We start from the raw sequence: 14,768 nt of genomic DNA on the forward strand, positions 1-14,768 counted from the left end.
AGGTGAGCAGGATCTGAACTATGCAGCAATACATTTCCCTGGAAGGAAAGCTACAAAAGGAAGCAATAAAAAAGAACAGAAGACTGAAGAATGTGTTTATTCTCAAGTTAAGCGCTGATCTGAATGTGTTAACCAACCCTCTTACAAAGTGAATAAAATCATGTTGTGGGTTATTCCACTGCAGATAACTTTAATAATGTGTTGTGATGCAAATAAATAAGGATTTACAACTGCAATCAGTTCTATGTGGCTTACTTCTTGTTTCAGTAATTCCAGTAAAGTTTCAGGCTTCACTTAAATAAGTTATTGCACTATATATTTTGGTCTTAATTAAGATGGAAAATTATCACATTAATGTATGTTGCTTAACAAACTGTTCAATATTTGTTCCTATTAATTCAAAATTGTGTTCCTGCTTTTGTTTACGATGGGGCTCATTAGATTGTGACAAGCTTAAAGCTATGTGAGACCAAGTGAAGTGAGTAAAGTTTAGTGCACACTGTCCAAACTTTCTGTAATTTTTTTTTCAAGTCAAGTTGGCTTTATTGTCACTTCAACCATATACAGTTAGTACACAGTGAAGCGAAACAACGTTCCTCCAGGACCAAGGTGCTACATGCAACATAAATTTACAACATAAATTAACAGAAAACACTAAACTAGCTAACTAAGAAACCTAGTTAGCTGGCTAGCGGAGACAAGACAGACTGACCTAACATAAATTACAACATAAATTAACAAAAACTAACTATCTAACTATCTAAGGAAGACTTTTTTTTTTTTGTTATCAGACAGCAGACAACAAAGTGCACGTGCAAATGTGCAAACAAGAGCAGCAAGTGACAGTGTGACAAAAAAACACAACGTAACATAATGATAAGGTTTTGTGATGATGAGTTGAGGTAGTGGAGGAACAGTAAACATTCCTTAGTGCAGCAGCAAAAATTAGGAAGTACAGAAGTTGGTGCAAAAAGTCCAGTAATAATATTGTGCAAAAGAGCATTTACAGGTTGGTGTGTGCGATGGTTTGGTGGTGTAGGTCAGTGTGTTTGCGCTTGTGTTGATTAGTCAGTCCAGTCTCAATGTTTTGAGGTAGTTGAGTTAAGCTGAGTGATAATGTTTGTGTGTGTGTGTGTGCGTGCGCGTGTGTGTTTATCAGTCCAGTCCCTTTTTGCTGAGGAGACGGATGGCTTGTGGAAAAAAGCTGTTGCACAGTTTGGATGTGTGTGCCCGAATGCTTCGGTACCTTTTTCCAGATGGCAGGAGTGTGAAGAGTGTGTGAGAGGGGTGTGTCCGATCAGCCACAATGCTGGTGGCTTTGCGAATGCAGCGTGTGGTGTAGATGTCCTCAATAGAGGGGAGAGAGACCCCGATGATCTTCCCTGCTGTTCCCACTATCCGCTGTAGGGTCTTGCGGTCCGATATGGCACAGTTCCCAAACCAGACAGTGATGCAGCCGCTCAGGATGCTCTCGATAGTTCCTCTATAGAAGGTGGTCAGGATCGGTGGTGGAAGCTGGGCCCTTCTCAGTCTTCTCAGAAAGAAGAGACGCTGTTGGGCTTTCTTGTGCAGGGAGCTGGTGTTGAGGGACCAGCCGAGGTCCTTCTCCAGGTGGACGCCCAGGAATTTGGTGCTGTCGACGATCTCCACAGAGGAGCCGTTGATGCTCAGCGGTGAGTGGTCGCCTCGTGTCTTCCTAAAGTCAACAACCATCTCTTTTGTCTTGTCAACATTCAGAGACAGGTTGTTGTCTTTACACCAGTCCGTTAGCCTCTGCACTTCCTCCCTGTACGCTGACTCGTGGTTCTTGCTAATGAGACCCACCACGGTCGTGTCATCAGCGAACTTAATGATGTGATTTGAACTGTGTGTTGCTACACAGTCATGAGTCAGCAGTGTGAACAGCAGAGGACTGAGCACACAGCCTTGTGGGGCCCCAGTGCTCAGTGTGGTGGTGCTGGAGGTGCAGTTCCCGATCCGTACTGACTGAAGCCTTCCGGTCAGAAAGTCCAGGATCCAGTTGCAGAGGGAGGTGTTCAGGCCCAACAGGCTCAGCTTTCCGATCAGTTGTTGGGGGATGATCGTGTTGAATGCTGAGCTGAAATCTATGTACAGCATTCGAACGTGTGAGTCCTTCTTGTCCAAGTGTGTGAGGGCAAGATGGAGTGCAGTGGAAATGGCGTCGTCCGTTGAGCGGTTATGGCGGTACGCAAATTGCAGTGGGTCCACTGTAATTATTATAGAATATAATTATAACTGAAGGTGTAACAAGGCTTTTATCAACAGTGCGGAGAGTCTGGAGACCACTAACAGGCAAGATATCAGGCACTGCAAGATAACTGCATCGTCAAAGTGACACTAAATAAAGTTTGCCCAAACTTATAAGTTGTACATTTGTGCAATGACCAAAACTAGCACCACTGATTAGCAATGAGCTGTGCGGTCAGTTTTTTAATCATTAATATGCAAATTACATCAGTATTATGCTATTTTTTTCTGAGGCTGGTATATGTTATATTGCAGTTGATTAACTACTACATCTCCATAGAAATGAGGCAAATTTCCATCAAATAAACTTGGATACTGTGCATAGGGACCTCAGGAGCAGCGCTTTATCTTTTAAGTAAAACATTTGTCATATCTATACAAACAGCTAAGTCACCATGTTCAGTCTCATGCTCTTCAAAGTACTGTAGATGATTTTAGTTACAACATCAAGAACACAGTTAGTTTTCAGCACTACTTAAAGACTCCTTATTGTTTTCTATTTCACTAAGAAATTGCTGCGAGCTCACCTTTAAAGTGTACAGGAAACATTACATGTAAAAAGGCTAATTTACACCTGTCCTGCTATAAACATGTATTTCTTAAATCCAGAGACAATCTATTGTCTAGTTAAATCTATGACAGTTGTTTTAGCCCATTAAACCCATTTTAATTCAAATTTTTAGGTCAAATTAGCATGATCTGATATCGTCGTGTTGGTGTTGTTCCAAGATCATCATACTAAATGTTGTTCCAGGATCAACATTGCAAGTGACCAATCAGAATGTTGTGACGTCATACTTTTGCGACTTCGGGAAAAACCGCCGTAAAACAAAAAACTGTACTTAAGCTGCGAGAAACCGCCTCTGTCCGCCGATCAACGGACCCTGACCGTAACCCTTTAATAAACAGTAAGCAGAATTGATATTGTCCTTGCAACATTGGAATTTCATAAATGCACGATTGGCTTGGCGCGCAAAAGGATAACGTCACAACAATGTGATTGGTCACTTGCAATGTTGAACCTGGAACAACATTTTCATGATGGTCTGGGAACAACACCAACACGACGATATCAGATTATCCGTCAAATTACCACAACCCTTGAATCAATAGCGTATTTGACAAATTCCAATGGCTCCTAAAACCATCAACTCTGTGCTTTTTCAGTAATATAAGGGTAATCCCATGCAGGCTGCCACATCCAAACAGTGTTGGGAAGGTTACTTTTAAAATGTATTCCACTAGATTTTAAAATTCTAGTTTTAACTTTTAGAGCATTACAAAGACAGCCCCCCCATTGCCGATTTGATTTGTACACATACCTCCACTCGTAACCTGAGGTCATCAAACCAAAACCTTTTAGGGGTCCCCAACACTCGTTTTAAAACCCGAGGGGACCCAGTCTGTGGAATGCCCTATTTCTACAGGGTTTGGACTCAGTGGAGACCTTCAAAAAGCTTTTAATTAGACCAGGGTTTTTATGATGTATTTTGTGACTGTGTTATGTTTTTACCATGTAAAGCACTTTGTGACATATGTCTGTGAAAGGTGCTATATAAATAAACTTTACTTACTTACTTACTTACTTACTTACAGATTACAGAATTGTTAAATACCCCAATTCTTTGATCTTTGGGCTGAAGGAAGAACAACACTCGGTGGATAAATGCTCAATCAACAATCTCTTTAATCTCTCTACAATTTAATCTCAACAGACTACATGCCCCAAAATGTATTTTGTAATGTATTGCGTGTCCAGTGAGAGTAACATATTCTGAATTCTTTGGATTACTTAATATATTATCATGCTTTTTACAACTACATGATGTACTATTGCTGTGTGATTTATTACTATTACTGAAAGTTACTCACCATACCAATACCGACTAGATTTTTAAATCTTAATATAAAATGAGTAACAGTAGGTGGACATTAGGTAAGGCTGCACTTTTTGCAGCGATCTCGTATAGAAAACTATTCCTCGCGTATATAAAACAGGTCAGCGGCTCTGAACCGTAGTAAAGGGACCTCTGGCTAATACGTCGGGTTCGTGTCGGGCTCGTAGCTGAAAACTAGCTTTACTTTGTTGTGTGGGTCAACTTTGCTAGCAAGAGACAGAGAGAGGCGTTGAAAGGCTGCTCCAATGGAGCTTATTGTTTCAGAGGAAAACACGAACACAGTGTACAGTCGAGTCGTAACAGCTTAGATAAGATAAGATAAGATAGAACTTTATTAATCCCTCGGGTGGGTTCCTCTGGGAAATTCGATTTCCAAAAAAGCACAGCACCGACAGAAGTTACAGAGTTACAGAATATTATATATATATATATATATATATATATATATATATATATATACACACACACACACACACACACACACACACACACACATACATACACACACATATATAAATACAGAGACAAATATAAATAAAATATACAAAGGGGATAAATAGAATAAATAGGAATAAAAAAAAAATACAAGTGAATTGCACATTTCAAGTATTGAGTCTATTGCACTGTTGACTATTTACAAAAAAGTATTGCACAAGGTATTGTACAGTGAGGTGAAGAGGCACTACAGCTTAGTTGTTCCCCCCTCCTTTGTCCTCCTGTTTCCCCTCCCTCTCCCCTCCAGAGAGGAGTTAAACAGTTTGATGGCGTGTGGGACAAAGGAGTTTTTAAGTCAGTTACTTACTTACATGGGCTACACTGCCCATGAGGCTACATTCTTTAGGGCTATGCCTGTAACACTCTGCCTATTGCTTTCATATTAAGTAATTTTTTGAATAATGATTTTTTAAAAATATTTCTTCACGTCATTATGTGGGCTGCAAGTAGAGGGGACATGGGCCGCGAGATTGAGACCCAGGCATTAGAGCCTCTTAAGGCGTGTTTTCTTTGGGTTTCCACCAGTGTGGAATTACCAAAAATAGAGAGGGGACAGCCTTACATATGAAACAGGAAAAGACCGCTGTGTAATCCCTTATTTCTACAAAGTAACTGTATTCTGAATACCACCTTTTTAAACGGTAACTGTAACGGAATAAAGTTACTAATATTTTGTGTTTTAAATACGTAACGCCGGTACAAGTATTCTATTACTCCCCAACACTGCATCCAAATAACGAATCACACAGAAAGCAACACAGCAAACAGCATTAACAAAACTATAGACAAAAACCATGGTAAAAATAGCCCTGATGCCTGATAAAATGTCTGTTTTCTGTGGTGCTCCATCACACTGTTGTGACGGTGTTCCTGCAATTAATGACCCTAATATCACTAAGAAGCACAGAATTCTTGCTTTATACAGATATTACAATTGAAAAAAATTGTCTGTCTGATGCCAGTGAGAGGTGGAGGGTGGAGGACCCGGCCTTTGTGGTCTATGTGGGCCGGGTCCTTCAAAGACAGAGAAGGCCAGAAGTGCGAGGCTGTGAAATGGGACGTTCTAGCCTTCAGATTTGCGTCACCGCTGTGTCGGTTGAGTTTAAGAAACTCGGCCGTCTCCTCCTTGCTATCTAAAATATAACAGGACACTGGCGTAAATTCTCGACCGTCTCACACTTCTGTTTAATATGGAGCCCCGCAGGGGTTATGGGAGAAAAAAAAATTAAGATGGACTTTTGCGAGATCTTGCAAAACTAACTCGGGATCTCGCAAAACTTTTGCGAGATCTCGCAAAAGTCCGTCTTAATTTTTTTTTTCTCCCATGTCCCCTGCGGGGCTCCGTAGTTTAATCAGTTTTCTGTTTGACGTTTATTCAACTGTGTGAAAATCCCGGAGGAACCCTCCCGATTGATTAATAAAGTTTTATTTAATCTAATAACTTTGATCTCAGCCAAACCGATTTACTCCGGAACAAATAAAATACCAAAAAAGGGTAAAAAATTACATTTTTAAGTTATCCAAGTGACTTATACATCATGTTTAACCTGAGTAGCGAAAGAGCGGGGGTCTGAAAACGATGAAGCCGGGAGTCCGCTGCTCTCGCCGGCTCAAGTGACCATTGAATCCCCCGGCTTGCTATCGAGCTGGTGGGTAACAGACGTCTCCGAAAACGTCGGCACACTTTTGCAAATATGCGAAGTCTTGATAAACCAAGCAGATATTTTAAATTTACGCAGCTACTTTCTCGCCTGAAAATATGTTAAAAGTTTATTTTGTGACCCAGAAAGATTAATAAGACTAATTTTAAAACTTAGTAGCGGCCGCCATTGTTGGCAGCTGAAATTTGGCTGTGAATTCTGGATATGGTGGGCCACGAAGGACACACCCAACCCATCCTTAAAAATTCGGGGAAATGAAGGATGCATTTGAAGGAGTCGACGAATTGGGACAGCCTTCGTCGCCTGGCGTAATCGGCCTGCCTCCGAAGGATGCAGCCGACGTTTTCGGACACAGCTTATGTAATTTCTTCTTCAGTTGGCAACCCATTTAATTGGAGCAATAAGTTGTACTGCCCTCTAGTGGAAGAGAATGTAATTATTCTGCCTGATACTCATGCCGGTCGCTTAAAGTACCAATCAGGTGAAACCAGATAATCTTCCACGGCAGACCTGATCATTTCTCACAACACACCTGTGTGCCGCGACACAGTGGTTGGGAAACAACGCTTTAGGGGGTTAAAGTTTTTAGACCATGTTTAGTGCCATCTTGTGCCCTTACAAAACGTGACATCACTGGATTGGCTGGTTAGTTTCTCGTAATAGACTTTCAATAGCTTATGTTAACTAACTAGTGACAGAAGTGATAATTCAGTAGAAAAATCTAAAACTGAAAAACAGTCTAAGGGGGTCACTTTTACTCTACCCCTGGCTGCAACAATGATTTTTTTTTGTTTAAGGCTATGTTGTCCACTTTTACTCAGTCTCTTAGCAGTCAGTGATTGTCTGTTGTTTGGCTAACTGAACTGAAGCAAGAAAATCCCCCCTATTAGTTGTAATGTCATTGTTTGTAGAGCACTTTATAAATGTGGACAGTGTGTACATGAATCACAAAAAATCAGCAAGCCTTTGATGGGGAGGTTATTAAAGAGTTTTTGGTGGCTGAAATGGGACAAACACTGATGTTTACTTATTTGTGTTTGAATCTTAATTTTCCACTGTCCTCATGCAAGCTGATCAGGGACGTTGAAATGGGTGTACAATACCCAGGTCTGATTGGAAACCTTACTTCCTTTGTCGCAGACATGTGAAAGCTAAGGTAGACTAAATCACAGTAATACTGTTCTATCTAATACTGTTCGATTTGAAAATTCATAAAGTCATACATTAATGAATACAAAAACAAGAATGGGGTAACAGAATATATAAAGAACAACCTGATACATCATGTTTTCAGTAAAATTAAAAACAAGTTCTTTACTAGTTTATTTTCAGTGAATGACATTGGTACTCAAAGTCAACCCACAGTTTTTCATACACACTTTCACATTCTGCATTTAACTTGAGAATAAACACTTTCTTCAGTTTCCAGTTCATTCTTCCTCTTCTTTCCTCTTGTAGCTTTGCTTCCAGAGAAATGCAGTGCAGCGTAGTTCAGATCATATTCACCTTCAGGCTACGCAAAAAACACCATTAGTTCCATAAAATAAAGGGGTGGGAAATCATTTAAATCAATTAACAGTATGTCTTATTACTTACACTACTGTCCACTGTTTGCCTCAAGTCATCTTGTCTTTCCTGTGAAGAGCTTTTTTCTGTGCATAATGGGGATAAAAGAGGATTGTTATTATTATCTGTTTTTTTTATTAATGTTTTAATCAGCAGTCAAACTGTTGGCAGTGACGTGGACAAAGTCAATAAGAGATGTATATATACATAACCAACTAATACTGAGACTCAAAATATTTAAACAAAAATGTTTGATTTTAGATTGATGAATTAATATATAACCTGCAAAGATTTGTTTATATTGGGGAAAATTTGAGTGTGATGTATACACAACACATGGTCAAATGTAGTGAGTTTTGCAAGGAGCAAGCACAATCAAGACTAACATATACATATACTTGATTTTACACAAATTAATAAAATTCTTTCTGAAAACATGTTTTGAAAGTGAGGAAAACTAAAGTGTTATTATAATTGTTACTTTAGTGAACAACACTTACTTTGAAATTGTTTACATGCTGCTCTTGGAGTTCGGCAGCAGATGAAAATAATATTGAGAATCACAGAAATTATCAAGCAGATTATTGCTATCATCAGAGCTATGAATTCCAAACCTGCTGCTTGCTCTACAAAAACAAGAAAAGAAAGTTTCTCAAACACACTGACACTGACATAATATTTTTAACATAATATATATATTTTTAAATCATACCCATTTGTTGTTTAGTTGCATTTCCAAATAATATTTCTCCACATGTGGCCACAGCACAGTAGTAAGTCCCAGAATCAGAGGAGCTGATGTTCTTAGACAAGCGATAAACACAACTCTGCTCAGTCTCAGATCTTTTCTCACATTCATGATGTCTGTTTCCAGCGGTGTATATGATGCTAGGATGAGTATTTGCTTCCCTGAACCAGAACACATTGTGACCTCCTGGACATGTCTTTCTGTTAGAGCTGGAGAGGACTGAACACCGAAGAGTCACAGAGTCTCCTGGATGGACTTTCTCCTTAACAAAAGTGTAGTTTGTTCTCTGGGTGTTTCCTGTTTAATATGTGTTAACAAAGCACAAGGTGAAGGATTGATGTACTGTGTCTATAAAATGTCTTTAAAATGAATTAAAGTAAATTTGTATTAGTATATTAACTGTTTTCTGATCATGCTTTTGACAATTAATAAGCCGACTGAAGCAAACCCCATGAAAATAGAGCACATCATTACCTTTTACTAACAAATACGTCCCGGTCCATTCAGTATTCTTACGCCACTCTGTGAACCCACAGTGATAGATTCCCTCGTCCTCTTGATTTGTCTTCAAAATGGTCAGGTTGGTAAAGTGTTTATTATGATTTACCTTCAATCTGGAGTTATTAAACTCAGGCGCAAACTCAGGTGTTGCAGATTCCCTCATTGTCCAAATTACTTTCAGAGTGTCCCCGGCACGCTGCTTGTACCAGTGGACTTCTTTACGAATGGTCTCAATCACAGGCAGTTGACATGGAATGGTTACAGTTTCCCCAAGTTGAACTGAAGTTACTGGAACAAGTGTATCTAATTTCATAGAAAACATGTAGACATACACAAATAAAAAGGAGTAAGTCGCAAGGAAAACCACCACACAAACAACAAACACATGAGAAAACCTACACAGAATAAGTAGATACTTACATCCTCGGTGAAGAACAAGCAGTGTAACCCATAACACGATCATCTTGCGAATGTCTTTTCTTATATACATTGTAGGTTTTTCACTGACTGTAGGAGGTATTATGACATGGGACTTCTATGTCACACTGTCAAATGGACCTGATTGGTTATGAAGTGCACTTCCTGTCACACTGGTCCCTTCCAGGTCTTTGAGGAGTATGTCGCCTCTTCTTTATCCAGTCGCTCACTTTTTTTTTCAATTTAAATCATTTTTCTAATGCTCATCTTGAAGTTTTTCATCTTTGCTAAAAAAAAAACATCCGCTCTTTGCTTTTATCATCATCTTTCAGCAAGTTTTCCAACTAAATGATTTCATTGGTTATTTGTTCTATGATTGACATTCCAGTTTTTTTAAAATCATTAGTCTTTCAACTTAAAAATAATAACATTGATAATAATAATTATCTTAAAATGGAGTTATGTTTGTGGGTTTAAGTCCTATCTTAGAACATCTTTGAGCTTTTTTTTTCACTCACTGATTGCTTTCGTTTTCACTTCCTGAATGGCTCGATTTAGCCAGTAAAACTAGGTTAGGTCACGGGTTAAATTAGATAACATCGACAAGTATAAAGACATCTTAGAAAGTTCTGTTTTATATTTACCTGGGTTTCCATGCACTGCCTTATCTAAAAGTGAAAATGCACTGTCAATGCATTTTTTACACAACCATTGGCAATCACTTTATTCTAAAAAATGGCCATAATTACCACAAATCACTTGTCATTTTCTCAGTGCATCTTTTAGATATAGTCTTAAATTTTATGTCTCCACAATCCAGTGAAGTTGCAGTTTATAGTTTTTTATGTTCAGACTTTTATAATAAATATACATGCAACACAGCTCCAAGCTATACAGTATTAGTAGCAATTACTCAGATTTTGGTTACAAAGGAGCATCTACACAGGAAGCAGCTAGCACTGATGTGGTGAGTGTCATAGAACTGACAATGAGTTCATCATCTCTCAAATTTAAGTCCAGTGACTGAAGAAGTGTCATGGTCCATGGGAGTGTCTGGGATTTTCCAGCTGGAGGCAATGAGTTTCCTGTGTTCATCTTCTTGAGCAGAGTGCCTCACCAGAGTTCCATTCAGCAGGAGTGTTCTTAAAGCCAGCGCTCGCTAGCTTCCTGTAGTTTCTGCCATTTGTCTGCCAACTCTCAGTGGTAACTAGGTCTTCTAATAATTTTGCTTTTGTGATTTATTCCCTGTGTAAAAACTTGTTTCCTTGTGTCTCAGTTCCCGGTCATGTCCTCCAAGATCCGTCCGCTGCTGCATTTGCACTCAGCCGCTGGTTTCACCTGCAATACTACCTATGCCTGCCTTTGTCTCCACTGTGCACCACCGGAACTCCTCCAGAACCGAGATATGGATTCCCTGCTACCTCCAGTGCTCACTCCCTGCATAGACACTCCCTCGGTTATCCTTCCCAAAGGGTCTTGGGTGCAACCTGCAAGTACGCAAACATCCCTCAGCCCCATACTCACCTACAGAGCCCCTCCTCTACTATTTTAGTCAGTAACCACAATCTCCTCTGTTTGAAAACTGCTTATCAGAGATCCCACTTCACTCCCCTCTCCACTGGTGTTTCTCACATATGTTTACAGATAATTTTGGTTTTGTTGTGTAAAAAAAAGTCTGGTCAAGAAGTGAATCAGCTCTTGAGTCTGTTTTTGGGTCTGCCTTTCATACGAACCCTCTGGGTTCATGACAAGAGGTTAACAATGAAATCGGAGAAAGTCATTTAATGACATATGATAGGATGGTAAATAAATTACAGGATTACTTAGGTAACGGTAATCTGCTAGCAACAATCAGTGACAAAGGCATGGAAAAATTCCTGTGTGGATGCAACTCAAGATTTATCCGTTTTGTAAATACAAGATGTAGAGACTTGTTTCAAGGAACTATAAAGACTGATAATACTGACTAAAAAAAGCAGAACACACTTGTGTATTTAGTGAATTAAAATGATGCAGCAGTTCACCCATGCCCTAGTTTCCAATGGGGTAATATTTTTACAGCTGCTGCTATAAAGTCCAGATATAAGAGAACGAAAAAGCATTTACTTAAGAGGGGGAGGTGAAATGAAGTAATTGGGTGTCATTGTCATTGCTTTGCACAAATAGGTAGTAAGCTAAGGGTTGGCTCAGACTGGAGGAGCAAGCAGAATAAATTATTAGAACATATAATTCCAAATCTTTGTGATATTTTATGTTTTTATAAAATGAAAAAGCTGTGACAAGGGTGTCATTTTGCATTCTCTTATGAAATTATATTTATTTCTCAACAAGACCAGTGCTGTCCATTTCTGGGTAAGTTGTCAGCACAATTTCAGGTCATTCGATCTACAGAAATAGTGATGGGTGGGAGGAGTTAAGTCTGAAATATCTTGCAGCGTTTTTCTTTTTCTTTTGATTACTTTCTGTGTACAAAGGACGTGGTGAAAACATTAATAGATTGTTTTCAACTTCATTGTTATTTGAATATTGTCAATGTGCAAAGCAAAATTACAAACTCCACATTATCAGTGAAGACCCACCCAGTCAGCTTGCCATTCACTTAAGCACAAAGAGACACATGTACCAGCATACAGATCTCACAAGGTAGTTGTGGTCACACGCTCCATCCTCTGCGCTCACTTCAGAGCACCACTCAGTGTCAGAAAAAACACAGTGACCTGACAAGAACACCTAACAGTTCTGATTCAACTGAGATACATACACCAAAGTGATAGAAAAGTCTTGTGTACTTAAGAGAAGGAAGTTGTTGGAAACTTAAACACTGCTGTGGTTGGGACTTCAAACAAGGCCGTAAATACAAAAGGTCTAAAGGACCGCATGTTTAGTATGGTAACTTGTGATTTTATAGTGAGATCTGTTCTGAGTAAACAGCTTCAGTGGTTGGTAAAAGCATGAAGAACGCACTCACAACAACCTTCATCCATGGATGTAGCTGTTAAATCTTGCCTTACCTGTTCTTCTGACAGTGAGAGTCACTTTCACCATGACAGTGCCACGGTCCTGGGTCTTTTTGTTTTGGATTCATGATTAACTGTATTTCGGTTCAAGCTTTGTACAGTCTGGCCGTTTAGTTCTTAGTGTCTCTGAGTTTGTTATCTATATTTCTTATATTTCTATATTTCCCAACCATAGTTTCTTGTTTGATATTGTTCGTTTCCTTTTGTGGTTTTTCTTCGTCTCTATATTTTTGTGAGCGTCTTCCGTTGAAGCGAGTTCTGTCTATATGTTTATGTATCTGTTTCCCCATTCGTGTTCCTGTGTCTGTCTGCTCTCTCTGTGCTCTGTCTGTAGTTGTCTGGTCTCCCTGTTGTGTTTAGTGAGTCTTGATCTCACCAGTTAGTCACATCTCTGCATTTAAATAGCCTGGCTATTTATTGTTTGAGTACAGGTACTACACTGTGCTAAAGTCTTTAGCCAAGATTTATTTCTTTACATTTTGCTAGGAAAGTGGGATATAAGTAAAATGGTTCATCAAAAGATGTGCAAACATACATGGAAATAGACTATAGGTGTCATAAACGAAGTCTTGACCATTCTCACAAGCTTGACAGATAAAATTTGGTATGACCACCTTTATTCTTCAACACAACTCTCTTAGATGAACTTTCTGAGATATTTATCTTCAGTAATAGTTCTCAGGTTTCTTGAAGGACATTCAAAGCTCTTCTTTGGATCTTAGTTGTCTTTTTCATTTTCTGTCCAAGTGACCCCACATTGCTTCAGTAATGTTGACGCAAAGGCTTGTAGAAGGTCAATCCATGGCCATCAGGTTTGCTTTAACTGCACTGAGTGTTTAGGATCATTGCTGAAAAATGAGGCCACCAGAAATCAAATGTTCAAAGATGGTATCGCGTGGGGGGTCAAAACCTGATGGTACTTCTCTGCATTCATAATTCCAACAGTTTTGAAAAGATCCCCCTCTGTTTACCTCTTCTGTGTGAAGATCAAATGAAGGGCCAAATCTTTTTCTCTTTACTGGATTTGTTTTTTTTCCTTTTTCTTAAATAGGATCTGAGATTGATATCTTTATAATCTGTAGCTAGTGTTTGTGTGTTTGTTTTTAGACCATCCTTACTTGTGGATTGCTCAAAGAGTAGCATAAAAAGAGGAGAGAGTCACACCAACTGTGTTTACACTGCTGTTAGATCAGACTCCCACAACCGACCGCGACCATCTGTACAGGTCGTGATGGTCAGGCGAAGACATGCTTTAAAGGAGGCTCAGCGTCATTGTCTGTGTTTTGTTGGGTTGCTTTGATTTTGATAATAATGATTTCCAGCTATATCTGAATATAAAGGCAGATGTAGCTAGGTATGATATTTGAAATTATTTTCAGACATTTTCCATTGTTGAGGACAAAAGGTTTATAATACAGAAAGCAATTAAGCATCAAGACCAGTTAAAATATGAAACTTCTTTATGCTGACAGAACAGGGAGTTCCACTCCTCCAGCCTACTTAAGCTCGAAGTGGGCTGTATGTAGCCCACGATGTAAAATGAGTTCAACACCTGTTGTAGGCTTTTGCCTGCTGTGGTGATTTGATGCAACAAATTTGAGTTGAACTGAAAATTTTGAGATATTTATAAATCATGACAAACACAATAACAAGAAAAGTCTTAAGAGATTTTAATACAAGAAGAATACAACAATAATAAAGCTATGAAATAAGCTATTGTTAACAACGTATTGCTGTACATTTATTTCCTCTGATTGAATACATCATCTTGTCCATCTTTAGTTCTATAACAGATCATTAAAGTACAGTTAGTAACAATACAAAATCAAATTAAGCCAAGTAATAAAACTGCATAAATGTAAGCCGATCATCAATGGGAATATCAACAGGAAGCTTGGTTAAACAATAAAAAAATCATAAACAACAAAAAATCTACTATTTTCACATTTTTTAAAGTTGGACAGAGAGAAAAACGACCAAGAAAAGCAACAAATGTTCCCAACCAGACTAGACTGGCAGTGTTGCAGGTCAGGGATTATACTGAGGCGTATGCATGTGCGCACATCTATATTAAAATGCAGTTAATCTCAATACATTTAAACCCACTGCTATGATAGGCAGTGACATGAATCATGACGACATGATGTATAAAGAAAGAAACATCCGCTAGATAATTTCACAAGGTGGGTAAATAGAA

General features: G+C 38.9%; 1 protein-coding gene across 1 annotated transcript; it reads right to left on the bottom strand.

Annotated features, from left to right (window-relative positions):
- Positions 1–7,703: 7,703 nt before the first annotated feature.
- LOC146676802 (signal-regulatory protein beta-2-like) lies at positions 7,704–9,600 on the bottom strand. The gene is made up of 6 exons (XM_085415150.1): positions 9,558–9,600; positions 9,111–9,440; positions 8,601–8,933; positions 8,389–8,514; positions 7,919–7,974; positions 7,704–7,835 (listed from the first exon to the last, which is right to left on the bottom strand). The coding sequence occupies exons 1-6, from the start codon at positions 9,598–9,600 to the stop codon at positions 7,704–7,706; spliced, it is 1,020 nt and encodes a 339-aa protein (XP_085271276.1).
- Between the last annotated feature and the right edge of the window lie 5,168 nt (positions 9,601–14,768).

The sequence above is a fragment of the Rhamphochromis longiceps genome, linkage group LG2 (assembly GCF_057381845.1).
Source record: "Rhamphochromis longiceps isolate RC_006_pf linkage group LG2, R_longiceps_female_GT1.1, whole genome shotgun sequence".
Classification (NCBI taxonomy): Eukaryota; Metazoa; Chordata; class Actinopteri; order Cichliformes; family Cichlidae; genus Rhamphochromis; species Rhamphochromis longiceps.

What these genes read in the sequence shown, in the direction of transcription:
- LOC146676802 (XM_085415150.1), bottom strand. Translation starts at nt 9,600, where the DNA reads ATGATCGTGTTATGGGTTACACTGCTTGTTCTTCACCGAGGAT. An exon ending in GCTTGTTCTTCACCGAGGAT is followed by an intron (nt 9,441 to 9,557) that starts GTAAGTATCTAC and finishes CTATGAAATTAG; the next exon opens with ATACACTTGTTCCAGTAACT. An exon ending in GACGTATTTGTTAGTAAAAG is followed by an intron (nt 8,934 to 9,110) that starts GTAATGATGTGC and finishes CATATTAAACAG; the next exon opens with GAAACACCCAGAGAACAAAC.